Source organism: Zeus faber, assembly GCF_960531495.2.
Source record: "Zeus faber genome assembly, chromosome: 15".
NCBI classification, from domain to species: Eukaryota; Metazoa; Chordata; class Actinopteri; order Zeiformes; family Zeidae; genus Zeus; species Zeus faber.
The window spans coordinates 1,687,400-1,715,196 of record NC_137194.1 but is presented as its reverse complement, the minus strand read 5'-3'; the positions used below and the strand labels follow the sequence as shown (position 1 = coordinate 1,715,196).

At 43.7% G+C, this 27,797-nt stretch overlaps 1 protein-coding gene across 1 annotated transcript in view; it reads left to right on the top strand.

Annotated features, from left to right (window-relative positions):
• lama5 (laminin, alpha 5) overlaps nucleotides 1-27,797 on the top strand; it is a gene marked incomplete at its 5' end in the record, with an annotated part of 118,944 nt that overhangs the window by 81,701 nt on the left and 9,446 nt on the right. The window contains 26 exons of the mRNA XM_080014483.1: nucleotides 646-729; nucleotides 1,849-2,079; nucleotides 2,252-2,365; nucleotides 3,600-3,724; nucleotides 4,157-4,237; nucleotides 4,648-4,862; nucleotides 5,135-5,235; nucleotides 6,237-6,420; nucleotides 6,964-7,104; nucleotides 7,575-7,726; nucleotides 8,268-8,378; nucleotides 11,874-11,985; nucleotides 12,546-12,719; nucleotides 13,449-13,645; nucleotides 19,865-19,981; nucleotides 20,185-20,339; nucleotides 20,761-20,902; nucleotides 21,015-21,117; nucleotides 21,359-21,472; nucleotides 22,095-22,277; nucleotides 22,551-22,693; nucleotides 24,043-24,222; nucleotides 24,903-25,042; nucleotides 25,193-25,352; nucleotides 26,033-26,166; nucleotides 27,280-27,445. Of these exons, the coding sequence (XP_079870609.1) occupies nucleotides 646-729; nucleotides 1,849-2,079; nucleotides 2,252-2,365; nucleotides 3,600-3,724; nucleotides 4,157-4,237; nucleotides 4,648-4,862; nucleotides 5,135-5,235; nucleotides 6,237-6,420; nucleotides 6,964-7,104; nucleotides 7,575-7,726; nucleotides 8,268-8,378; nucleotides 11,874-11,985; nucleotides 12,546-12,719; nucleotides 13,449-13,645; nucleotides 19,865-19,981; nucleotides 20,185-20,339; nucleotides 20,761-20,902; nucleotides 21,015-21,117; nucleotides 21,359-21,472; nucleotides 22,095-22,277; nucleotides 22,551-22,693; nucleotides 24,043-24,222; nucleotides 24,903-25,042; nucleotides 25,193-25,352; nucleotides 26,033-26,166; nucleotides 27,280-27,445 (3,759 nt within the window). The remainder of the gene's footprint in view (nucleotides 1-645; nucleotides 730-1,848; nucleotides 2,080-2,251; nucleotides 2,366-3,599; nucleotides 3,725-4,156; nucleotides 4,238-4,647; nucleotides 4,863-5,134; nucleotides 5,236-6,236; nucleotides 6,421-6,963; nucleotides 7,105-7,574; nucleotides 7,727-8,267; nucleotides 8,379-11,873; nucleotides 11,986-12,545; nucleotides 12,720-13,448; nucleotides 13,646-19,864; nucleotides 19,982-20,184; nucleotides 20,340-20,760; nucleotides 20,903-21,014; nucleotides 21,118-21,358; nucleotides 21,473-22,094; nucleotides 22,278-22,550; nucleotides 22,694-24,042; nucleotides 24,223-24,902; nucleotides 25,043-25,192; nucleotides 25,353-26,032; nucleotides 26,167-27,279; nucleotides 27,446-27,797) is intronic.

The window sequence follows — 27,797 nt, the reverse complement described above, 5'->3', positions numbered from 1 at the left end:
GTACACACACACACACACTACATAGATATACATAGGTATACTGTAAATACAGCCGAAAGAAGAAGACTGTACATAGGTAAACATAGGTATACTGTACAAAGGTAAACATAGGTATACATAGGTATACTGTACATAGGTAACCATAGGTATACATACGTATACTGTACATAGGTTTACTGTACATAGGTATACAGAGGTATACAGTACATAGGTAAACATATGTATACTGTACATAGGTATACTGTACATAGGTATACATAGGTATACTGTACATAGGTAAACATAGGTATACATAGGTATACTGTACATAGGTTTACTGTACATAGGTATACCTAGGTATACAGTACATAGGTAAACATATGTATACTGTACATATGTATACATAGGTATACTGTACATAGGTTTACTGTACATAGGAATATATAGTATAGTGTACATAGGTAAACATAGGTATACATACTGTAGGTATGCTGTACATAGATATACATATGTAGAGATATATGTAGGTACAGTATATACAGTATATATATAATATAGGGTGTAAGTATGTCAATCTTTCAAATCAAAACTATGGTGACCAAGAGCTTCACACGTACCTTTCACCTCAGGTTGAACTGCTGTGTTTGTTTGTTTGTTTGTGTCCAGGGGAACCAGATGACTCTGGTGTTCATGGAGAGGGAGTACTCCTCCCCCGAGGAGCCTCACCTGGGCATCGTCCACCTGGTGGAGGTACGTCCGGGTGGAGGTGACAGGCCTAGGTGGTGCATGTGTCTGGATTTTGCATCTCAAAATATACAGTAGATGGAGTAGGTGGAGTAGATGGAGAGCTGGCTCTCCTCCTAAACAACATCCAGCAGTTTGCTCTGCTGGATGTTTACTGTTGAAATGAACCAAAAGAGCTTTACACTCATCAAGCCTAAAGTATCTAAACACCAAAGATCCACACTAACCTGTTCCACTGGAAGCACTGTTAGCACCGGTAACACCGTTGGCACCGGTAACACCGTTGGCACCGGTAACACCGTTGGCACCGGTAACACTGGTAACACCGGATGCACTGGTGCTCCCGACTGAAGGTTTTTGGAGCTCCACTGAAATCGACATTCAACACAACACATTCATATTTCCTCCATCTTAACCGTATGGAGCTTGGTTTATAGTCTCTGCAGCCGTAGCGTTGGCTGGCGCGCGCGTCATAAATGACGTCACTGCGGCGCCCTCATGGTTTTTGGCGATGCAGCTGTGGACCGCGCCTCCCAACTTTTTGGGAGGCGCGGTCCACAGCGGGCGCTCCTGGTAATTCAAGATGGACACGTCCAAAGCAGGGCTGCGCGGGGGTACAATCTGCACCGCCCATGCAGGCACGAGCAGGAAAACAGCCAGACGGTGTTGACTCCATGGAAGGAGATAGCACCGTGTCTTTTAAAAGCTCAGGGCTTCATCATAATGTTTACACCCACAATTTACACAAACTCACGACTAAACCCTGAACTGGTTGACCTGACTAGTTTAAAAGGAAAAAGTCACTTTTCAAGTCGTGCTTTAGCGGAAAAAATAATGTGCATTTTGTGGCGATGGGCGCCGCGATCGGGTTGCTCTGAGATGGAGGTTATTTGTGTCATTTATGTTTCCTTCTGGAACCAAACAAGCGTCGTACGTAACAGGGAGCCTTTCTGCGTTACTCCTACTTACATACCACGATGATCAAAATAAAACCCAAAAGGTGGTGCTGCTGAGACGTGCTGGTGTTTCCTGCTTCCGTCGTCCCGATCCTGTACGAGGATCCTGTCGACCCAAGAAGTCAAATAAAGTCTAAGAGGAGCTCCCTCCCCCCCCTCCCCCCCGCAGGGCAGCTTCCGCCACGCCCAGACGGGGAACTCCGTGTCCCGGGAGGAGCTGATGATGGTGCTGGTGGCGCTGGACTCGCTGCAGGTTCGGGCGTTGCACTCGCAGTCGGCGCACGCCGTGTCGCTGCGCGGCGCCGTGCTGGAGGCGGCGCGTGGCCTGCCTGCCGGTCGCCATGCCAACAACGTGGAGATCTGCATGTGCCCCGCCAACTACCAGGGGGACTCCTGCCAGGTGAGGGTTATTATGGGATGTTACATACAGGTGAGTTGCATCATGGGAGACTTGTCTTTGATATTGACTGTAAACTCCTCCTTCTTCTCTGTTTATTCCTTTGCTACTCTCCTCCCCCTCTCTCCTCCTCTCCTCTCCTCCCCCTCTCTCCTCCTCCTCCTCTCCTCCTCAGAGCTGTGCTCCTGGTTTCTACAGAGACACTAAAGGTCTGTTTTTGGGGAAGTGTGTTCCCTGCAGCTGTAACGGTCACTCAGACCAGTGTCTGGACGGCTCTGGAGTCTGCGTGGTGAGTTTGAAAATAGAATGTTTAGAAACACATTTAGATTTACATAAACCCCTTGTATCATAATAATATTCATAACCATAATAATAAACTTTATTTCCATTGCAACTTTCATGCACAAGCCACAACCCAAAGTGCTTTGCTTTCACAAAGAATGGCATCAAATAGTAATAATAAAAAATGTGGTAATTATATTATATATTATAATTAAAATTATATTCATAAGAATAATATTATCAACAAAAAGTATATTCAAATATTTAATATCATTTGTGTATATTGTTACATAATTACAACATTTAAAAACTATTATTATTAGTAATAATAATAATATAACAATAATAACCTTTATTGGTTATTATTCCTTCCATACACACAACTCAGTGTTTTATATGAATAGGAGATCAAGTTCAAACAGGAACAATATACAAAGTACCATAATCAAGCAAAATGCATTGAATAAAAAAATATAACTTCAGTATTATACTTACCTTTACTTAAAACCTTTCCAATAGATTCCAATCCTTCATCCCCCTTTCATGTTTATCATACTTTAATCCACCGTGTGTGTCTGTGTGTGTGATTTGCCCCCATTGGTGTATTTCACCTACAGTCAACACGAGAGAAAGAAAAGTTCAATATGTTTGGTTTACTATCAGTAACTAAACTACTACTAAATAGAACTGCTTTCCAAACTAAATGTAGATTCAATGTAAGGCGTGTAAACCCAAACTGGACGCTTCAAATTGTCATTATACACATGGGTTTTATTTTGAAAACTCCATCAAACAAGAATGAGACTGAACCACCGGGTGGAATTTTGAAGGAGGGAATTAAATGAAAAGAATTAAGCTGGAACTAAACCCAGTGAAGCCTGTTGGCTCCACAGACCAGACCACCAGTTCACGCTTTACCTCGGGTGCAGTACCGAGCAGCTCCACAGGGGGCGAGCAGCTCCTCATGTCACTGACCGTGAAAGTGGTCCTGCTATTATTTAAAATCAAATAATGATACGTGTTCTGTTCATACCATAATAATATCTTATTGTTATATACGGTATATACTGGATACTATGGATAAAAATATGATCTATTATATCTAGTATATACATTATCTATTTCTATATATCCATTTACTTACTGTACTTTAAGTACCAATACACTTGTTGTTGTGTTGTTTTTTTTAGTTTGTTTATTTTTTTCTACGTGTGTTTACTTGTTTGTTTGTTTACCTACAGAGCTGCCAGCACAACACGGCCGGCGACCACTGTGAGCAGTGTCAGGGCGGTTTCCATGGAAACAACAGCATTGATGGACGGTCGTGCTCCAGCTGCCCCTGCCCCCTGCAGGTCGCCTCCAACAGGTAGGAGGCGCCACGCCCTCCTCTCCTCCCTTCCTCTTCTCTCCTTTTCTCATCTGGTCTTCTCCTTCTCTCCTTCTCTCCTTTCCTCCTCTCCTCTTCCCTAATCCACAACTCCTCTACTTTTCCTTTACACCTCTTCTTCTCCTCCTCTTTTCTTCTCTACTCTCCTCCTCCTCTGTGCTCCACCTTTCCTTCCCTCTCCTTCCTCCTCCTTCCCTCTCCTTCCTCCTCCTTCTTTCCTCTCTTCACCTCCCCTCTCGTCCTCTCCTCTTTTCTCTTTTATCTTGCATCTCCTCTTCAGTTTCCCTCCTCTAACTCCTTTCATTTCTCCATCTCCTCGATCCTCCTCTTCTGCCTTTTTCTATACAAACAAATAAATCAACACTTTAAAAACTCAAAAGATAACTTCATGAATCCCCCCCCCCCCTCTAGCTTTGCGGTGGGTTGCGTGGAGAAGCCGAACAGGATGCAGTGTCTCTGCATGCCGGGATACGCTGGACCCAACTGTGAACGGTACACACACACACACACCAGATATCCAATAGAGTAAAAATATGCCTGTTTTATATTTTTCTCAATGAGCCCATGATTCCCAGTCCTCTCCATTTAAGTTTTGCGCTCATGGAATAAGTAGATGAGAAATTCATTCATGATTCATCGTTAAATCCATGTCTTCATTGTAGTTTCTATGCAGGGTCACTAGATGGCGCCACTCACTCGTCTTAGTATCCTCTACCGCTCAGGAGCGTGAGGGTTTGTAGGCGGTGGAGAGAAGTGGTTGCCCATAGCAACAGTCACGATGAACAAACAGCGTCCATTATCAACAAAAATAATCTGTCGACCAATCAGAACGCAGTATTCCACAGCGCCGCCGTGTGACGTGATAGTTATTGATGTTTATCAACGATCTCGTCACATTTCAGGTGCGCTCCCGGCTTCTACGGCAACCCCATGGTGATCGGCAGCAGCTGCCGGCCGTGCCGTTGCCACGACAACACGGACTCCAACATGCTGTTCAGCGACTGTCACCCGCTGACGGGGGAGTGTCTGAGCTGCATGCACCACACGGCCGGGCCGCACTGCGAGGTGTGCGCCCCCGGTTACCACGGCGACGCCGTCACCGGCAAGAACTGCAGCGGTGAGGACCGGATGTGGATCCATCGATTTGAAATCAATCGAATCGATAGACACTGCTACTTATTTCATGCAAATACTGTATGCGTGACGGTATGTACAGTATACGTATGTGACAAGTTTACATTTACATTTGGTCATTTATCAGACGCTTTTATCCAAAGCGACTTACAAGGGAGAATAACATTCAAGCTACATTGCGACAGAGACAAGTAACCTCTTGAATCTTCTCAACTACTTGTTTACTCTGAATATCTCAATTTTTTTTTTACCCAGAATGCAACTGTTCCCCGTGCGGCACCGAGTCATGTGACCCGCACAGCGGTCAGTGTCGCTGTAAACCAGGAGTGACAGGAGAGCTGTGCGACCGCTGCGAGGTGTGTGTGTGTGTTCTATCACAGGTGTATGCTGTCTTTAATTATAATGATAATATTAATAGTAATAATAATAATGATATTTATAGTAGTGATGATAATGATGATAATAGTAATAATAAAATAATAATCATATTAATAGTAGTAATAATAATTATAATAAGTGATAATAATGATAATAGTGATAATTAAACAATAATGATATTATAATAGTAATTATAGTGATAATAATAGTGATAATAAAATAATAATTATAATATTAATAGTAGTAATAATAATGATAATAATGTGTGGAAATGGTTTTGGGTTTTTTTTCTAAACTCAGATACTTTACATAACTGAAATAAAAACAAACAAAACTATAAAGACTTTCAAAAACAAACAACGTTAATATTTGATGCTGCACACGTTATTTAACTTCTAATCTAAAAAATCTTCTAATCTTTAAAACTCTTTTTTCTTAAATCCTTGGCAGCAGCACAAGGTCCTTAAAGAAGGGTATTGGAATACCTGGAAATCTGCGTTTTATGACGGAAAAATGATAAAAAAAAATAATTAAGGAAATTAACTACAGATAAATCGCTGTGTTGTTCAGAGTGGCTTCAAACTCTGCCAAGTTGAATTAAAAAATGTCATATAGTTTGTTGTAAAAGTATCTATGAGGTTATTATTTTATATGTGTTATTATTTTATATGATATTATTATTTTATAGTATATTTATTTTATAAATGTTATTTTTTATATATGATGTTCTTATTTTAAAGTATATTTTATATGATGTTGTTCTTTTATTTTTTATTATTTTATATATGATGTTTTTATTTGATAGTATATCATTTTATACAATGTTATTATTTTATAGTATTTTATTTTATATATGTGTTATTATTTTATATGATGTTATTATTTTATATGATGTTTGTGTGTTTATATTTGATAGTTTTGTGTTATGTGACCGCTGAGTTGGGTGTTACCTGCAGACTAACTCCAGGTGTGTTTCCAGGACGGTTCTTTCGGTTTCTCCTCGTGCTCTGGATGCCGTCGTTGTGAATGCGACGCCGCGGCGGCGCTGCTGCGGCGCTGCGACACGCAGACAGGAAACTGCACCTGCAGGCCCGGCGCCGGCGGCTCGGGCTGCACGCGCTGCGCCCCAGGGTTCTGGGGCTACGGAGCCAGCGGCTGCACCAGTGCGTGCGCGCACACACACACACACACACACACAAAATTAGAATTTAATATTTGAACAGAAAATATGAAATTTGAGTAAAAGGTTTGAATCGAAAACATGACATTTAAATGTTTGCTTTTAGTTGTAATGACTTCTTCTAATCTAAAAAAGACAAACTCCGTTATTAAAACCACAAACGCTCACATTTCAAATTTGAAATAAAATTTTAAATTGGAAGACGCATTTCATTTCAAATGTGACAGTCTGCCTTGATGTGTCACATAACTGAGTCCTTACGGGGAAATTTGAATGGAGATAAAAAAAATAAAGTAAAATCATTGTGTGTCCTGGATGTGAACCCGACCGGTTTGAACCCCGGTGTCCTCATATTGTTGGTTCAAATTGGGGGATTCGGTCTGAATTGTGAGGGTCTGTGGTTAGATCTGTGTGTGTTTACCTGTGTGTGTGTGTGTGTGTGTGTGTGTGTGTGTGTGTGTGTGTGTGTGTGTGTGTGTGTGTGTGTGTGTGTGTGTGTGTGTGTGTGTGTGTGTGTGTGTGGCAGAGTGTGAGTGCACGGGTGGGCGCTGCGACCCGCGCACGGGGGAGTGTCGCTGCACCGATGGGATGACGGGGAAACAGTGCGACGTGTGCGCACACAAGCACAGTGTTCCAGTGCTGCATGAGCACGACGCACACTGTGAAGGTACACACACACACACACACACACACACACACACACACACACACAGCTTGATGAGTGTATTTTGTTTTTATTTTTGAAAGGAAAATATATGAATTATCATATTTTTCTTGATATATTCGACATTGATTTGTGCTCGTTTCTCAATTTGTTAAAATAAATGTGAATTAATTTAAAATATTTGCACATTTTATTTTTTGTGGATGAAAAATATATTTATTATGTCGATTTTTTTTTTTTTTTTTAAGTGTAAAAGAACGTTGAGCCAAGTCATTTGTGGCCCAGCATATGCATTCTTGGGTTGATATTTGATTAAAGATTGAGATTAGAAATTAAATTGTAATAATTATGAAACATCACAATCATAAATAAAAATGGTAAAAATATATATCTAATATTTAAATGATGAAAAAAAATCCTTGTTACACATTATGTATGTGTCCACCTTGGGTTTCTGTGTGTGTGTGTTGCAGCCTGTGACAGCTGTGTGGTGGTGCTGCTGGAGGACCTGGACGCCCTCACTGAGCGGTTCCGCTCCGTCACAGCTCAGCTGCGCTCGCTGAACGCCAGCACCGTGGCTTGGTCGCAGCTGCACGGCCTCAACAGGAGCATCGAGGAGATCTCTGTGAGGACACACACACACACATGGACGGAACATTATTCTAAGTCCAAATTGGTGATTTCTGTCATTACATTTTTTTTTATTTGATTTAAAATTACAAAGTTTGTAGTTGTAACGACTTATTATCTTGTTTGAACAAGATAAGGCGATATTCAAACCGCATGAACGTAATAATAATAATAATAATAATGAATAAAATACATTGAGGCGAATTTTGAAATATTTGAAATTTGAAATTCTACTTCAAATGGAAAAATAAAAAGTTGATGTGGCTTGGACAACGTATTATCACAGTGCTACGAGTGGCAACTGGTGTCAACATTAATTTTGATACATATACATACGTTTGTTTTTTGTTGAAGTTTTTATTTTCCTTAAATTAAAAATATATTGACTTTTATGAAGTTGTGGTTGACACATGACTTGACTCCTGTTCAACAGCGCAGTGCGGCTGCAACACAAAATGTCTTCATTCGGTTAATAACGGCGGCCATTTTGTAACCCTGCATCCTCCTCTTCCTCCTCATCTATCCCATAATTTCAGCGGGCGATGGAGAGCTACAACAGCAGCCTGGAAGAGAGCAGGAGCCGGGCGGACATGTTGGATAAGGAGGTCATCAACATCAGCGATGACATCACCGACCTGGAGAACAAGGTTTGAACACACACACACACACACACACACACACACACACACACACACACACACACACACACACACACACACACACACACACACACACACACACACGTATACACACACATACACGTATACACACACACACACACACACACACACACACGTATACACACACGTATACACACACACGTATACACACACACACACACACACACGTATACACACACATACACGTATACACACACACACACACACACACACACACACACACACGTATACACACACGTATACACACACACGTATACACACACATACACACACACACACACACACACGTATACACACACATACACGTATACACACACACACACGTATACACACACATACACGTATACACACACACACACACACACACGTATACACACACATACACGTATACACACACACACACACACGTATACACACACGTATACACACACGTATACACACACACGTATACACACGTATACACACACACACACACACACGTATACACACACGTATACACACACGTATACACACACACGTATACACACACATACACACGTATACACACACACACACACACACACGTATACACACACGTATACACACACACGTATACACACACACACACACACACACTAGAATCCTCCTTTTTTTTCAGCTCAGGGTTAAATCAGTTTCAATGACTGAACCTGATTCATTCCAGTCAATCTGATGTTTTTCATCTGTCTGCAGCATTGTCCTCATGGTTGTCCTCATGGTTGTCCTCATGGTTGTCCTCATGGTTGTCCTCATGACTGTCCTCATGGTTGTCCTCATGACTGTCCTCATGGTTGTCCTCATGGTTGTCCTCATGACTGTCCTCATGGTTGTCCTCATGGTTGTCCTCATGACTGTCCTCATGGTTGTCCTCATGGTTGTTCTCATGGTTGTCCTCATGGCTGTCCTCATGGCTGTCCTCATGGTTGTCCTCATGGCTGTCCTCATGACTGTCCTCATGGTTGTCCTGATGACTGTCCTCATGGTTGTCCTCATGACTGTCCTCATGGCTGTCCTCATGGTTGTCCTCATGGTTGTCCTCATGGCTGTCCTCATGACTGTCCTCATGGTTGTCCTGATGACTGTCCTCATGGTTGTCCTCATGACTGTCCTCATGGCTGTCCTCATGGTTGTCCTCATGGTTGTCCTCATGGCTGTCCTCATGGTTGTCCTCATGGTTGTCCTCATGGTTGTCCTCATGGCTGTCCTCATGACTGTCCTCATGGTTGTCCTGATGACTGTCCTCATGGTTGTCCTGATGACTGTCCTCATGGTTGTCCTCATGGTTGTCCTCATGACTGTCCTCATGGTTGTCCTCATGGTTGTCCTCATGACTGTCCTCATGGTTGTCCTCATGACTGTCCTCATGGTTGTCCTCATGACTGTCCTCATGACTGTCCTCATGGTTGTCCTCATGACTGTCCTCATGGTTGTCCTCATGGCTGTCCTCATGACTGTCCTCATGGCTGTCCTCATGACTGTCCTCATGGTTGTCCTCATGACTGTCCTCATGGTTGTCCTCATGGTTGTCCTCATGACTGTCCTCATGGTTGTCCTCATGGTTGTCCTCATGGTTGACCTCATGACTGTCCTCATGGTTGTCCTCATGGTTGTCCTCATGACTGTCCTCATGGTTGTCCTCATGACTTTCCTCATGGTTGTCCTCATGGTTGTCCTCATGGCTGTCCTCATGGTTGTCCTCATGGTTGTCCTCATGACTGTCCTCATGGTTGTCCTCATGACTGTCCTCATGGTTGTCCTCATGACTGTCCTCATGGTTGTCCTCATGGCTGTCCTCATGACTGTCCTCATGGTTGTCCTCATGGTTGTCCTCATGGTTGTCCTCATGACTGTCCTCATGGTTGTCCTCATGACTGTCCTCATGACTGTCCTCATGGTTGTCCTCATGGTTGTCCTCATGACTGTCCTCATGGCTGTCCTCATGGCTGTCCTCATGGTTGTCCTCATGGTTGTCCTCATGACTGTCCTCATGGTTGTCCTCATGGTTGTCCTCATGGCTGTCCTCATGGTTGTCCTCATGGTTGTCCTCATGGTTGTCCTCATGACTGTCCTCATGGTTGTCCTCATGACTGTCCTCATGGTTGTCCTCATGGTTATCCTCATGGCTGTCCTCATGACTGTCCTCATGGTTGTCCTCATGGTTGTCCTCATGGCTGTCCTCATGACTGTCCTCATGGCTGTCCTCATGGTTGTCCTCATGGTTGTCCTCATGACTGTCCTCATGGTTGTCCTCATGACTGTCCTCATGGCTGTCCTCATGACTGTCCTCATGGTTGTCCTCATGACTGTCCTCATGGTTGTCCTCATGGTTGTCCTCATGACTGTCCTCATGGTTGTCCTCATGGTTGTCCTCATGGTTGACCTCATGACTGTCCTCATGGTTGTCCTCATGGTTGTCCTCATGACTGTCCTCATGGTTGTCCTCATGACTTTCCTCATGGTTGTCCTCATGGTTGTCCTCATGGTTGTCCTCATGGTTGTCCTCATGACTGTCCTCATGGTTGTCCTCATGACTGTCCTCATGGTTGTCCTCATGACTGTCCTCATGGTTGTCCTCATGGCTGTCCTCATGACTGTCCTCATGGTTGTCCTCATGGTTGTCCTCATGGTTGTCCTCATGACTGTCCTCATGGTTGTCCTCATGACTGTCCTCATGACTGTCCTCATGGTTGTCCTCATGACTGTCCTCATGGCTGTCCTCATGGCTGTCCTCATGGCTGTCCTCATGGTTGTCCTCATGGTTGTCCTCATGACTGTCCTCATGGTTGTCCTCATGGTTGTCCTCATGGCTGTCCTCATGGTTGTCCTCATGGTTGTCCTCATGGTTGTCCTCATGACTGTCCTCATGGTTGTCCTCATGACTGTCCTCATGGTTGTCCTCATGGTTATCCTCATGGCTGTCCTCATGACTGTCCTCATGGTTGTCCTCATGGTTGTCCTCATGGCTGTCCTCATGGCTGTCCTCATGGTTGTCCTCATGGTTGTCCTCATGACTGTCCTCATGGTTGTCCTCATGGCTGTCCTCATGACTGTCCTCATGGTTGTCCTCATGACTGTCCTCATGGTTGTCCTCATGGCTGTCCTCATGGTTGTCCTCATGGTTGTCCTCATGGTTGTCCTCATGACTGTCCTCATGGTTGTCCTCATGGTTGTCCTCATGGTTGTCCTCATGACTGTCCTCATGGTTGTCCTCATGGTTGTCCTCATGGTTGTCCTCATGACTGTCCTCATGGTTGTCCTCATGGTTGTCCTCATGGTTGTCCTCATGACTGTCCTCATGGCTGTCCTCATGGTTGTCCTCATGGTTGTCCTCATGGTTGTCCTCATGACTGTCCTCATGGTTGTCCTCATGGTTGTCCTCATGACTGTCCTCATGGTTGTCCTCATGGTTGTCCTCATGGTTGCATCGCTTTTATATTTCCTCAGGTTGCAGCAACAACTGGCAAGGCCAACAACCTGGGGGACAGTACCAGCAACACCCAGCAGAGGGCGCAGCACCTGCTGTCCTTCATCAGCAACGTCACCATGGAGATCAACCGTGAGGAAGACAAAATCAAAAATCATCAAAGAACCGGACACTGATTTCATTCACTTTACATAAACTGTCACCAAAGTTAATTCAATAAAAAAAAAAAATATCTAGAATCACTTTGCAGTTAAATCCAATTTCATTAATTTCATGGAATTTGATTTAATTACATTTAATTGCATTTTATGGAATTTAGTTCATACAATTATTTAATTTGATTTAATTGAATGTAATGGAATTAATTAAAATTTCATGGAAGTATTGAGTTTCATTTAATGACATTTCATGGAATTGCATTTAATGTAATGGAATCCATCTAAATGGAATCTAATTTAATTACATTTATTTCATGGAATTATTTAATTGAATTGGACTTCATTTAAATTTCATGGAATAATTTAATGGAATTGTATTGAATGGGATGGAATTTATTTAAATGTAATGACTTTTTTTAATGGAATTGAATGAAATGACTGAATGGAATTAAGTTGTGTTCATGTTTGAACGTGAGCTCTCATGCACCCGTTGGGTGGTGCTGATGCTTCATGCTTCATGTTTCACGGTGGCAGACCTGGTGGCCTCCTCCAACCGCTCCTCGCTGAACGACACCGATTTGGGGGAGGACGAGGAGGAGAGGAGGAGGAAGATGAGGGAGGTGGAGGCCATGATGCGGGAGATGAGGCTGAGGAGCTGCACCGCCCAGAGGAGGCTGACGGAGAAGGAGAAGATGGAGGCGGAGAAACGTAGGAAGAACCGTGTGTCTGTCTTCTGTCTGTCTGTCTGTTTATCTGTCTTTCTCTTTAGCAAACGTACATTTCTACCACAAACTGTAAAACCTAACAAGGCACTTTGACTTTAAATAGAAAGTTTCTTTTCTGCATAACTAGATCACGTTTCTAAAATTTTGGAAGTAAATTATTTTAACAGAAAATTTAAAAAAAACATAGAAAATGCCAAAAAAATATAATTTGGGCATTTTTTTCCGCCTTCTTTTCATTCATTTTTTTGCAATATTGTAAAACAAAACTAGGGAACCAGGTGGAATCTAAAATGAGAAATATCAAGGTTTGCAGCAGCCGTTTCCATGGTTTCAGCCAAGAATCACCAATAACCAGAACGATAGCGCGTAGCGTCGACCCTGAGAGTCCATAATGAAAAGATCCCCATTGGTGGGATTTCTTAGGCCCCGCCCACTTACTGCCCAGAGACACACCCACTCAGCTTTTAAGCGTAACGAGGAGTGAAGAGTTGCGTTGCCATGGCGACGGAAGAGCGTGAGCATTTCAAGAGTTGCTTCGGTGGTCAAGAGGGCGTGGCCTGCAATCCACTGACCACGCCCACTTTCTGACGTGGACACGAGGATGAAGATTCAGAGTCAAAACATCACTTATTGTAATGCGACTAACTGACCCTCCCTCCACCCCTCCACCCCTCCACCGCTCCACCCCTCCACCGCTCCACCCCCCGTCCAGTGCTGGACCGGGTGACCCAGGACCTGCTGGGCCGGCAGGCGGGCAACGAGGACCTGGCCCGGTCGGTGCGGGAGCGTCTGTCCCGCTTCCACTCAGACATGATGGAGCTGAGGGACGCACTGAACGAGGCCGTCAACAGCACAGCCAGCGCCGCAGAGACCAACACAGCCAATCAGCAGGCGCTGGAGGAGAGCAAGGTCTGTCACCTACTTACCAGTACTATACCTACTTACCAGTACTATACCTACTTACCAGTACTATACCTACATACCAGTACTATACCTACTTACCAGTACTATACCTACTTACCAGTACTATACCTACATACCAGTACTATACCTACTTACCAGTACTATACCTACATACCAGTACTATACCTACTTACCAGTACTATACCTACATACCAGTACTATACCTACATACCAGTACTATACCTACTTACCAGTACTATACCTACATACCAGTACTATACCTACATACCAGTACTATACCTACTTACCAGTACTATACCTACTTACCAGTACTATACCTACATACCAGTACTATACCTACATACCAGTACTATACCTACATACCAGTACTATACCTACATACCAGTACTATACCTACATACCAGTACTATACCTACATACCAGTACTATACCTACTTACCAGTACTATACCTACTTACCAGTACTATACCTACTTACCAGTACTATACCTACATACCAGTACTATACCTACATACCAGTACTATACCTACATACCAGTACTATACCTACTTACCAGTACTATACCTACATACCAGTACTATACCTACATACCAGTACTATACCTACATACCAGTACTATACCTACTTACCAGTACTATACCTACATACCAGTACTATACCTACATACCAGTACTATACCTACATACCAGTACTATACCTACTTACCAGTACTATACCTACATACCAGTACTATACCTACATACCAGTACTATACCTACATACCAGTACTATACCTACTTACCAGTACTATACCTACATACCAGTACTATACCTACATACCAGTACTATACCTACTTACCAGTACTATACCTACATACCAGTACTATACCTACTTACCAGTACTATACCTACTTACCAGTACTATACCTACTTACCAGTACTATACCTACATACCAGTACTATACCTACTTACCAGTACTATACCTACATACCAGTACTATACCTACTTACCAGTACTATACCTACATACCAGTACTATACCTACTTACCAGTACTATACCTACTTACCAGTACTATACCTACATACCAGTACTATACCTACATACCAGTACTATACCTACATACCAGTACTATACCTACATACCAGTACTATACCTACTTACCAGTACTATACCTACATACCAGTACTATACCTACATACCAGTACTATACCTACTTACCAGTACTATACCTACTTACCAGTACTATACCTACATACCAGTACTATACCTACATACCAGTACTATACCTACATACCAGTACTATACCTACATACCAGTACTATACCTACTTACCAGTACTATACCTACTTACCAGTACTATACCTACATACCAGTACTATACCTACATACCAGTACTATACCTACATACCAGTACTATACCTACTTACCAGTACTATACCTACATACCAGTACTATACCTACATACCAGTACTATACCTACTTACCAGTACTATACCTACTTACCAGTACTATACCTACATACCAGTACTATACCTACATACCAGTACTATACCTACATACCAGTACTATACCTACTTACCAGTACTATACCTACATACCAGTACTATACCTACATACCAGTACTATACCTACTTACCAGTACTATACCTACATACCAGTACTATACCTACATACCAGTACTATACCTACTTACCAGTACTATACCTACATACCAGTACTATACCTACTTACCAGTACTATACCTACTTACCAGTACTATACCTACATACCAGTACTATACCTACATACCAGTACTATACCTACTTACCAGTACTATACCTACATACCAGTACTATACCTACATACCAGTACTATACCTACATACCAGTACTATACCTACTTACCAGTACTATACCTACATACCAGTACTATACCTACATACCAGTACTATACCTACATACCAGTACTATACCTACTTACCAGTACTATACCTACTTACCAGTACTATACCTACATACCAGTACTATACCTACTTACCAGTACTATACCTACATACCAGTACTATACCTACATACCAGTACTATACCTACTTACCAGTACTATACCTACTTACCAGTACTATACCTACATACCAGTACTATACCTACTTACCAGTACTATACCTACATACCAGTACTATACCTACATACCAGTACTATACCTACTTACCAGTACTATACCTACATACCAGTACTATACCTACATACCAGTACTATACCTACATACCAGTACTATACCTACTTACCAGTACTATACCTACATACCAGTACTATACCTACATACCAGTACTATACCTACTTACCAGTACTATACCTACATACCAGTACTATACCTACTTACCAGTACTATACCTACATACCAGTACTATACCTACTTACCAGTACTATACCTACATACCAGTACTATACCTACATACCAGTACTATACCTACTTACCAGTACTATACCTACTTACCAGTACTATACCTACATACCAGTACTATACCTACTTACCAGTACTATACCTACATACCAGTACTATACCTACATACCAGTACTATACCTACTTACCAGTACTATACCTACATACCAGTACTATACCTACATACCAGTACTATACCTACTTACCAGTACTATACCTACATACCAGTACTATACCTACATACCAGTACTATACCTACTTACCAGTACTATACCTACTTACCAGTACTATACCTACATACCAGTACTATACCTACTTACCAGTACTATACCTACATACCAGTACTATACCTACTTACCAGTACTATACCTACTTACCAGTACTATACCTACATACCAGTACTATACCTACATACCAGTACTATACCTACATACCAGTACTATACCTACTTACCAGTACTATACCTACTTACCAGTACTATACCTACTTACCAGTACTATACCTACATACCAGTACTATACCTACTTACCAGTACTATACCTACTTACCAGTACTATACCTACTTACCAGTACTATACCTACATACCAGTACTATACCTACTTACCAGTACTATACCTACATACCAGTACTATACCTACTTACCAGTACTATACCTACTTACCAGTACTATACCTACTTACCAGTACTATACCTACATACCAGTACTATACCTACTTACCAGTACTATACCTACATACCAGTACTATACCTACATACCAGTACTATACCTACATACCAGTACTATACCTACTTACCAGTACTATACCTACTTACCAGTACTATACCTACATACCAGTACTATACCTACATACCAGTACTATACCTACATACCAGTACTATACCTACATACCAGTACTATACCTACTTACCAGTACTATACCTACATACCAGTACTATACCTACTTACCAGTACTATACCTACTTACCAGTACTATACCTACTTACCAGTACTATACCTACATACCAGTACTATACCTACTTACCAGTACTATACCTACATACCAGTACTATACCTACATACCAGTACTATACCTACATACCAGTACTATACCTACTTACCAGTACTATACCTACTTACCAGTACTATACCTACATACCAGTACTATACCTACATACCAGTACTATACCTACATACCAGTACTATACCTACTTACCAGTACTATACCTACATACCAGTACTATACCTACTTACCAGTACTATACCTACTTACCAGTACTATACCTACTTACCAGTACTATACCTACATACCAGTACTATACCTACATACCAGTACTATACCTACTTACCAGTACTATACCTACTTACCAGTACTATACCTACATACCAGTACTATACCTACATACCAGTACTATACCTACATACCAGTACTATACCTACTTACCAGTACTATACCTACATACCAGTACTATACCTACTTACCAGTACTATACCTACATACCAGTACTATACCTACTTACCAGTACTATACCTACATACCAGTACTATACCTACTTACCAGTACTATACCTACATACCAGTACTATACCTACTTACCAGTACTATACCTACATACCAGTACTATACCTACTTACCAGTACTATACCTACATACCAGTACTATACCTACTTACCAGTACTATACCTACTTACCAGTACTATACCTACATACCAGTACTATACCTACTTACCAGTACTATACCTACATACCAGTACTATACCTACTTACCAGTACTATACCTACATACCAGTACTATACCTACTTACCAGTACTATACCTACATACCAGTACTATACCTACATACCAGTACTATACCTACTTACCAGTACTATACCTACATACCAGTACTATACCTACATACCAGTACTATACCTACATACCAGTACTATACCTACTTACCAGTACTATACCTACTTACCAGTACTATACCTACATACCAGTACTATACCTACATACCAGTACTATACCTACTTACCAGTACTATACCTACTTACCAGTACTATACCTACTTACCAGTACTATACCTACATACCAGTACTATACCTACTTACCAGTACTATACCTACATACCAGTACTATACCTACATACCAGTACTATACCTACTTACCAGTACTATACCTACATACCAGTACTATACCTACTTACCAGTACTATACCTACTTACCAGTACTATACCTACATACCAGTACTATACCTACATACCAGTACTATACCTACATACCAGTACTATACCTACATACCAGTACTATACCTACATACCAGTACTATACCTACTTACCAGTACTATACCTACATACCAGTACTATACCTACTTACCAGTACTATACCTACATACCAGTACTATACCTACTTACCAGTACTATACCTACATACCAGTACTATACCTACTTACCAGTACTATACCTACTTACCAGTACTATACCTACATACCAGTACTATACCTACTTACCAGTACTATACCTACATACCAGTACTATACCTACTTACCAGTACTATACCTACATACCAGTACTATACCTACTTACCAGTACTATACCTACATACCAGTACTATACCTACATACCAGTACTATACCTACTTACCAGTACTATACCTACATACCAGTACTATACCTACTTACCAGTACTATACCTACATACCAGTACTATACCTACTTACCAGTACTATACCTACATACCAGTACTATACCTACTTACCAGTACTATACCTACATACCAGTACTATACCTACTTACCAGTAATATACCTACATACCAGTACTATACCTACATACCAGTACTATACCTACTTACCAGTACTATACCTACTTACCAGTACTATACCTACTTACCAGTACTATACCTACATACCAGTACTATACCTACATACCAGTACTATACCTACTTACCAGTACTATACCTACTTACCAGTACTATACCTACATACCAGTACTATACCTACATACCAGTACTATACCTACTTACCAGTACTATACCTACATACCAGTACTATACCTACTTACCAGTACTATACCTACATACCAGTACTATACCTACATACCAGTACTATACCTACTTACCAGTACTATACCTACATACCAGTACTATACCTACATACCAGTACTATACCTACATACCAGTACTATACCTACATACCAGTACTATACCTACTTACCAGTACTATACCTACTTACCAGTACTATACCTACATACCAGTACTATACCTACATACCAGTACTATACCTACATACCAGTACTATACCTACATACCAGTACTATACCTACATACCAGTACTATACCTACATACCAGTACTATACCTACATACGGATACGATTTTTAGATACTGATACCTAGATACCCAGATACAATTCCGATACCTAGATACGATACTGATACCTAGATACGATACTGATACCCGTATATGATATCTGTATACGATACTAATACTACCGATACCTAGATAGTGATACAATACCTAGATACTGATACCTTGATACCGATACAATTCCGAGGTACTGATACCTAGATACGATACTGATAGCTGTATATGATTCCTAGATATGAAATGACACCTAGACACCGATACCTACTGTTGGTTCGATCCAACAGTGATACTATGTCTATACAATACCAATACCTAGACAATAGGATGCAGTTCCAATGCGATACCAATGTGTTATGCCTGGAATGCTGATTTAATTATTGTTTCAAAATGAAAACATCCACTTTCAAAAATAAGCTCTTATAATGACTAGACCAGTAAGTGCTTGACTCTCTCTCATCTCCCTCCCTCCATCCCCCTCTCCAGAGGAAGCGTGATGAGGTGGTGTCTCAGTCCAGGGAGGTGGAGGACCTGCTGCAGATGGCCGAGGACAACGTCGCTCAGGTCAACGACATGCTGTCCATGCTGCACGAGTCCAAGGAGGTCCGTGCACACACACACACACACACACGGAGTAACACGCCTCACAAACTCCATCCATTTCTGGTGGTGGTCTAAGAGAACATCCAACACGGCTGATAATCACTTTCCACTTGTTGATCTTGTTGCTTCAGTCAGTGTCCATCACTGGCGGCCATGTTGAACCTGCAGCCAAATTAAGTGTTTTACTCCCTGTGATGCTGCAGGAGTACGAGCGCCTGGCGGCCCAGCTGGACGGAGCCCGGATGCCGCTGGCTGAGAAGGTCCGGAACTTTGCACCTGTGGTGTCCAAGATCCCCCTGGTGGAACAAGCTGAGGAGCACGCAGCTCTGCTGGACGCCCTGGCCATGAACCTCACCAGGTAGAACCATGAACCTCACCAGGTAGAACCATGAACCTCACCAGGTAGAACCATCAACCTCACCAGGTAGAACCATCAACCTCACCAGGTAGAACCATCAACCTCACCAGGTAGAACCATCAACCTCACCAGGTAGAACCATGATCCTCACCAGGTAGAACCATCAACCTCACCAGGTAGAACCATCATCCTCACCAGGTAGAACCATCAACCTCACCAGGTAGAACCATGATCCTCACCAGGTAGAACCATCAACCTCATCAGGTAGAACCATGAACCTCACCAGGTTGGCTAGTTAGTTAGTTACTTGGTTGGTTAGTAGGTCGGTTAGTTAGTTGTTCAGTTACTTGGATGGTTAGTTGGTCGTTTAGTTAGTTGGTTATTGGTTTGAGCTAAGACCTGCGGTGTTCCTTCTTGACAGTCTGATCTCTGGAACCAACGAGGACGGTTTCATCGGCCGAGCGCTGAATGCGTCGCGGGCGTACAACAACATTATCACCAGCGTCCGGGAGGCGGAGAAAGCAGCCAACATGGCCGACAAGGCTGCCACGGACGCACTGGAGGTACACGACACACACACACACACACACACACACACACACACACACACACACACACACACAGAAACGCAAACAAGCTGTACAAAGAGCTGTAATGAAATGTGTTGACCCTCAGAGTGTGAAGCGCCAGGACCTGGCTCTGGTCGCAGACTCCCTGAGGAACCACAGCCTGGAGCTCCTGGACGAGGCTGAGAAGCTGGAGGAAGAGCTCAACACAGGTACACACACCAACACGCACACACACTTACACAAGCGTGCAGCAGTGCTGGCCCCAAACTCACCTCCTCACAAAGCAGATTGTTACTGATCCGGATTTGGAGAACCTTGTGTTTTTCGCTTTAGATAGATAGAAACAGTAGATAGATGGATGGATGGATGGATGGATGGATGGATGGATGGATGGATGGATTCTATGGAAACAGCCAGTCCACCAAACACTGAACATCATGATCCCCTCAGAGCTGAAGCCGCAGCTCAGCGACGCCCAGAGACGTCTGGACGAAGCAAACGACAAGAAGGAAAGACTGCAAAGAGAGCTGGAGACAGTGGAGGGCAACATGAACTTCACCTCAGGTACACAGACACACACACACACACACACATGTACACGTACACTTACACAGACGCACACATGTACACACTCAAACAGACACCCGTGTGAGCACACTCACGCCCTCCAGGAAGAGTGTCAAACTGGTCAACTAAAATAAGCACTTATTTTTCATTGTAAATAGTATCTTACTTTTGAGAGTCATCGTATCATATTTTATTTATTTATTTTAGTTTTTATTTCACAGAAAGTTCATTTAAGCAATGCATGTTTATCTTGGTGACAGAAAATAAGAGGAATTTTAAGATTTAATTTCTGTATTACACTGAATTTCTTCAGTGAAATATTTCTAATTTTCTAATATGAAAAGCTTAACAGTCCAAAAAATACAGACCAGGCAGTTAAATATATAAAAATCTACAGAATACACTAATGCCAGTTATTGGTATGTGCATACAGTGTATAAACTATTATGATGAATTATTCTATGAACTGACGAGGTTGTACAGTATAGTATGATATATCATTTCCATTGTATACTATGTATAAAATGTCAATAAAATATATAGACAGAGGATCATAGGACCCATACCAGCCTGTTGACGTCCCCCTGTTCATCCCTGAATGTCCCCTCCATCCGTCCAGACCTGAGCCAGGAGCTGGACCAGACCAAGTGGGCGGCGGAGCAGGCCAACAGCACGGCCGCCAGGGTGAACCACGCCCTGGATCCCATCCGGGAGCAGTTGGACCAGTGGCAGCAGAACTACGGAGACGCCAACGCCACCAACGAGGACATCAACCAGGCACTGATGGAGGCCAACAAGACCGGTACCAGACCAGTGTTTCACAGAGAGACTACATCCAGCCAGACAGTTGTTATCAGCAGAATAACCCCGACACGCTCACCAAGATTCCACTCTGAAGGAGTTTTTCAGTGATACTTACTTATAACATAATACACTGAGACGCTACATGGATTACAAATGATTCTATTACTAGTATGACTAGTTCTATAACAAGTATGTGTAGTTGTATAACGAGTATGACTAGTTCTACAACGGGTATATCTAGTTGTCTAACTAGTATGTCCCTCCCTCTCAGTGAGCATGCTCAGTGAGGCCATCCCTCTGCTGATGAAGAAGCTTGATAAGCTCCAGAATCACTCGGCTCAGATGCCAAACATCTCAGAGAACATCAGCCGCATCAGGCAGCTCATCGAGCAGGCCCGCAAGGCAGCCAGCAAGGCAGGCCCACACACACACACACACACACACACACACACACAATAAATCATACACACACACACACATACAACGAACAATAAATCACACACACATACACACACACACAATAAATCACACACACATACACACACACACAATAAATCATACACACACACACACACACACACACATACAACAAACAATAAATCACACACACATACACACACACACAATAAATCATACACACACACACAATAAATCATACACACACACACAATAAATCATACACACACACACACATACAACGAACAATAAATCACACACACATACACACACACACAATAAATCATACACACACACACAATAAATCTTACACACACACACAATAAATCATACACACACACACATACAACGAACAATAAATCACACACACATACACACACACACAATAAATCATACACACACACACACACACACACACACACACATACAACAAACAATAAATCACACACACACACACACACACACACACACACACACACACACATTAATCATACACACACATACAACGAACAATAAATCACACACACACACACACACATACAACAAACAATAAATCATACACACACACACACACACACACACACACACACACACACATTAATCATACACACACATACAACGAACAATAAATCACACACACACAGATGATTACATACAACATGGATCATTAACAACTATTTAAATGACTGTGGAGTCACTGAGAGCAAAGAGACTCTGCCTCCAGTTCAGAGTCTGGATCTGGAACCTGAACCCTCCTCCCTCCCTCGCTCCCTTCTTACCTCCTCCCTCCCTCCCTCCCTCGCTCCCTTCTTACCTCCTCCCTCCCTCCCTCGCTCCCTTCTTACCTCCTCCCTCGCTCCCTTCTTACCTCCTCCCTCCCTCCCTCGCTCCCTTCTTACCTCCTCCCTCCCTCCCTCCCTCGCTCCCTTCTTACCTCCTCCCTCCCTCCCTCGCTCCCTTCTTACCTCCTCCCTCCCTCCCTCCCTCGCTCCCATCTTACCTCCTCCCTCCCTCCCTCCCTCGCTCCCTTCTTACCTCCTCCCTCGCTCCCTTCTTACCTCCTCCCTCCCTCCCTCCCTCGCTCCCTTCTTACCTCCTCCCTCCCTCCCTCCCTCGCTCCCTTCTTACCTCCTCCCTCGCTCCCTTCTTACCTCCTCCCTCCCTCCCTCGCTCCCTTCTTACCTCCTCCCTCCCTCCCTCCCTCGCTCCCTTCTTACCTCCTCCCTCCCTCCCTCGCTCCCTTCTTACCTCCTCCCTCGCTCCCTTCTTACCTCCTCCCTCCCTCCCTCGCTCCCTCCCTCCTGCAGGTGAGCGTTCCTGTGAAGTTCAACGGGACGTCGGGCATCCGGGTTCGAACCCCCAGCAACGTGGCCGACCTGGCGGCGCACACCTCCCTCAAGTTCCACATCACGCTGCCCAAGGACGCCCGCGCCCGGCGCCAGGACGCCGCCGCCCGGCAGTTCATCTTCTACCTCGGCAACAAGGACGTAAGCAGCGGCGCCCCTGGTGGAGGACACGGCCTCGGCCTCTGCCTCCTGTTCCTTGTGTTTGCTTCTGTTTTTGTTTGCTTTTGCTCAGCACTTCAGCTTCATTTGACAGCTTCTAGCAGCTTCTAGAAGCTTTTAGCAGCTTTTAGCAGCTTTTAGCTTTAATTTGGGGGTTTGGGTTTTCCTTTGGGCTTGTTTGGGTCGAGCTCCTTTAACCATCAGGTTTAAAGGGAAGTTTAAAGGTTCAATCTTTGAAAGTCCTTAAAAAGCCCTTGAGCTCAGTCCAGGCTTTTGTTTTGTTTTTCAAGGATATTAAAGGTACAAAAGGCTGGGAGACGGTTTTATGATCAGACGACTACAACATGAATATACGTCATGTTTTAATACACCTTCCCCTGCGGTGCCACGTATGGTTCCGACGTCCCGTTGTTCCGGACCCCACTAGACTGAAAAATGTGCCATTGGACCGACACTCGCCAGCAGTGTGTGTTTTCAGAGCAATGCCGTTTAGGGGATTACTGGCCGTCGGCCAAATGGGCTTTCGTTTTTCGGACTATTGAGGGCGGTTGGTCCCCCAAGCTTTTCGGCTTTTGTCCATTAAGGTGATCCCGGTGCTTCTCGCCCATCATGGTGTCTTTGTGGTACTTGTCGTCCATTGAACATCCTTCTGGTGGTTGCAGTCGAGTAAAGAGTTCCTGGGGATGGCGCTGGAGGGGAAGAAGCTGCGCTGGTATTTTAACGTCGGTGGAGAGACGGCCGACGTTCTCCTGCAGGAAGACGTCAAGACGGGAGGAACCTTCAACAATGTGGTGCTGGAGAGGTCAGACACCGTGGTGCACACACACACACACACATACACACACACACACACACACACACACACACACACACACACATACACACACGCACACTCAGCAGCGTAGAATCCTGCTCCTCATTGTGCGCGGCACTGGCGGCGGCTCGTCCCCAGGATCCTGCAGTACGGCCAGATGTCCATGGCCAGCCTGACGTCGGAGGGCGCCGTGCAGGTGACCAAGGCCTACATGGAGGCGGGCGGCGACCAGGGGCTGCTCAACCTGCTGGCCGACGACACCGTGTTCTACGTGGGAGGATACCCAAGCACCTTCAAGGTACCGGGGAGTGTGTGCGACACAACTTCCTCCTCATCCTCTTCCTCTTCTTCGAATGCACGCTGCGTTCAGGGATCTTCAACCCACCAAACAACATCTTCAATCTTCTTTCTTGAAATGTTGTGTTGCATTTTAAGCCTGGCCTATAATAACATAGTTATAATGCCTCATTGACCGGTTATATACTTAGTTATGATGCCTATGGTTCCTGTATGTTTTTATTTTAGATTTTGATTTATTTCCATTAGTCAGGTTTGTGTGGAAAAAATACAAACAGTGAAATTCACATTTTTCGTGTTTTCACAAATAGAATAAAGTTTTCACAAATCTGAATAGGTTTTGAAATGCTGGTTCGGCTTTTTATTATAAACCAATTTCGGGTTTGACTTCTCTGAGTACTGTAGTTTATTATCTAGACCTGGATTTAAATGTGTAGAAAAAACAGTGAAATTTGCCTTTTCTGTTTTCACAAATAAAATCTGAAATAGGGTTTTACACGCTGTTCAATATCAATGCGCCGTGTGTTTTTATTCAAGTTCAGTTGGCGCAAGACAAGTCTGTCGCAGACACAGCTCAGAGCTTAAAAATCATTGGTGGCCCCCTGCTGTGCCTCTGCGGACCCCCTAGGGGAAGACCACCGGTTTAGATGCTTAACAATGTGACGGTTGCCCCCCCTCCAGCCTCCCCCACAGCTGGCCCTCCCCAACTTCAAGGGCTGCATGGAGCTGGAGACGCTCAACGAGGAGGTGCTCAGCCTCTACAACTTCGAGGAGGTTTTCCAGCTCAACACCACGGAGGACAAACCCTGCTCCAGGTCAGTGGACTCACAAAGTCTACTGCCCTCGAGTGGACAAACTCTCAAATGTCTCATATTTAATTGAGGCGGAGCGCACTGTTTTATTTTATTATTAGAACGTGAGCTGCGAGCTGCGGCTCTGGGTCGCCACGGCATCATTGACCATTACTGGACATGAGCGGGGGGGTTTCCTCTGATTGTGAGCGTCTTTCTATTTCTTTGCGCTTTCTATTTCGAACATTTTTGTTGGAGCTCCGTTCCCTCATCATCTGTTCCACCAGTTCTGTTCTGGTCAAGGCTGCTGCCCGCGCTCCGGTGCAGGTGGATCAGAAACTCGCATCGGGTGGAGAGGCAGCAGGAAGTGGTGCCTTCCATTGGAGCTCAGACTGTAATTGGAGTCGGTGGTGACGTGTGAACATAACATAGAAACCACAGGACGGTTGAAAAGGACAGTCGACGTGTTTTGAAATCAGTACAAAGGGAACGTTGTTCACTGTCAGCGGTGCCCGCCGCCATGTTGCTGTGACGTCAGGTCCGGCGCCTTGGTGACCTTGGGCGCGAGCGACCGGCTCTGAAGTTCCAACATAAAGGGCCTTTTCCTTTACACTTTACAAGTACAAGGTTGAATTTTCCGAGTTCCGACTCCAATGAAACGCAGCGTGAGCTGTAAGGGTCCTTTCCCGCCACGCCCCAAAGGACCCTTACTTTAATAAATGTCTTACACTTCTTCGCATAGCACTGCTCAAAACAAATAGATTACCAGTTACAGTCGTAAACAAAATCGTTGACGTCGTCGTCTGAACCGGTGGCTCTCAGCCTCGGGTCCAGGGACCACCCGGGGTCCTTCAAGCAGTGTCTGGGGGGATTAAAAGTTCAACTTCACTGGTAGCGACTGTTTGGGTTGTCGTTCCGCCGCTGCTCCCGGACCAGAGCGGAGACACTGAAACACATCCAACCACAGAAAGCTGCTCCAGTTGGATCCAAAGACCAAATCTGATCAAAGGAAAGGGTCGGTGGTCTAATGCAGGTCCAACTGAGGGTCCTTGACGTGGACATGGTTTGAGAATCACTGGACTAAACGGTCATCGATAATAAATATTAACTCCAAACTCCTAAATCCAACGGTTTCAGGGGGAAGTCGGCGCTGACGCAGCAGTGGGTGAACGACGCGGCCTATTTCGACGGCACAGGATACGCCGAGGTCGTCTTCGAGGAGGAAACGTTGCGCATTCAGCGCTTCGAACAGGAAGTCAAACTGCTGTCGCACAACGGAATACTGCTGATGCTGCAAAACGGGGTGAGGGGGCGCTGAGGCCGCCACGCATTCACTCACTCACTCACTCACTCACTCACTCACTCACTCGTTCGTTCATCTGCGGGTGGAGCCGTTACGTCGATTTGTGGGGAAGAGTCGGTAAGCGGGTCCATGTACTTTTACGTTACGTCCTTGATCGGACACTTTTGTCCAAAACACAGCTCAACCTTCTATGAGAAGAAGAAACATGAGTAGTCAGGGAGTTTTGTTTTATTTTTTAAAAGTAAAGGTAGATATATATATATAGATATATATCTAGATATAGATACCTGTATGGGTAGAGGTAGAGAGGAGTGTCGTCAGCAGAGCAGTGGGAGGAGATGACGCCACCGAG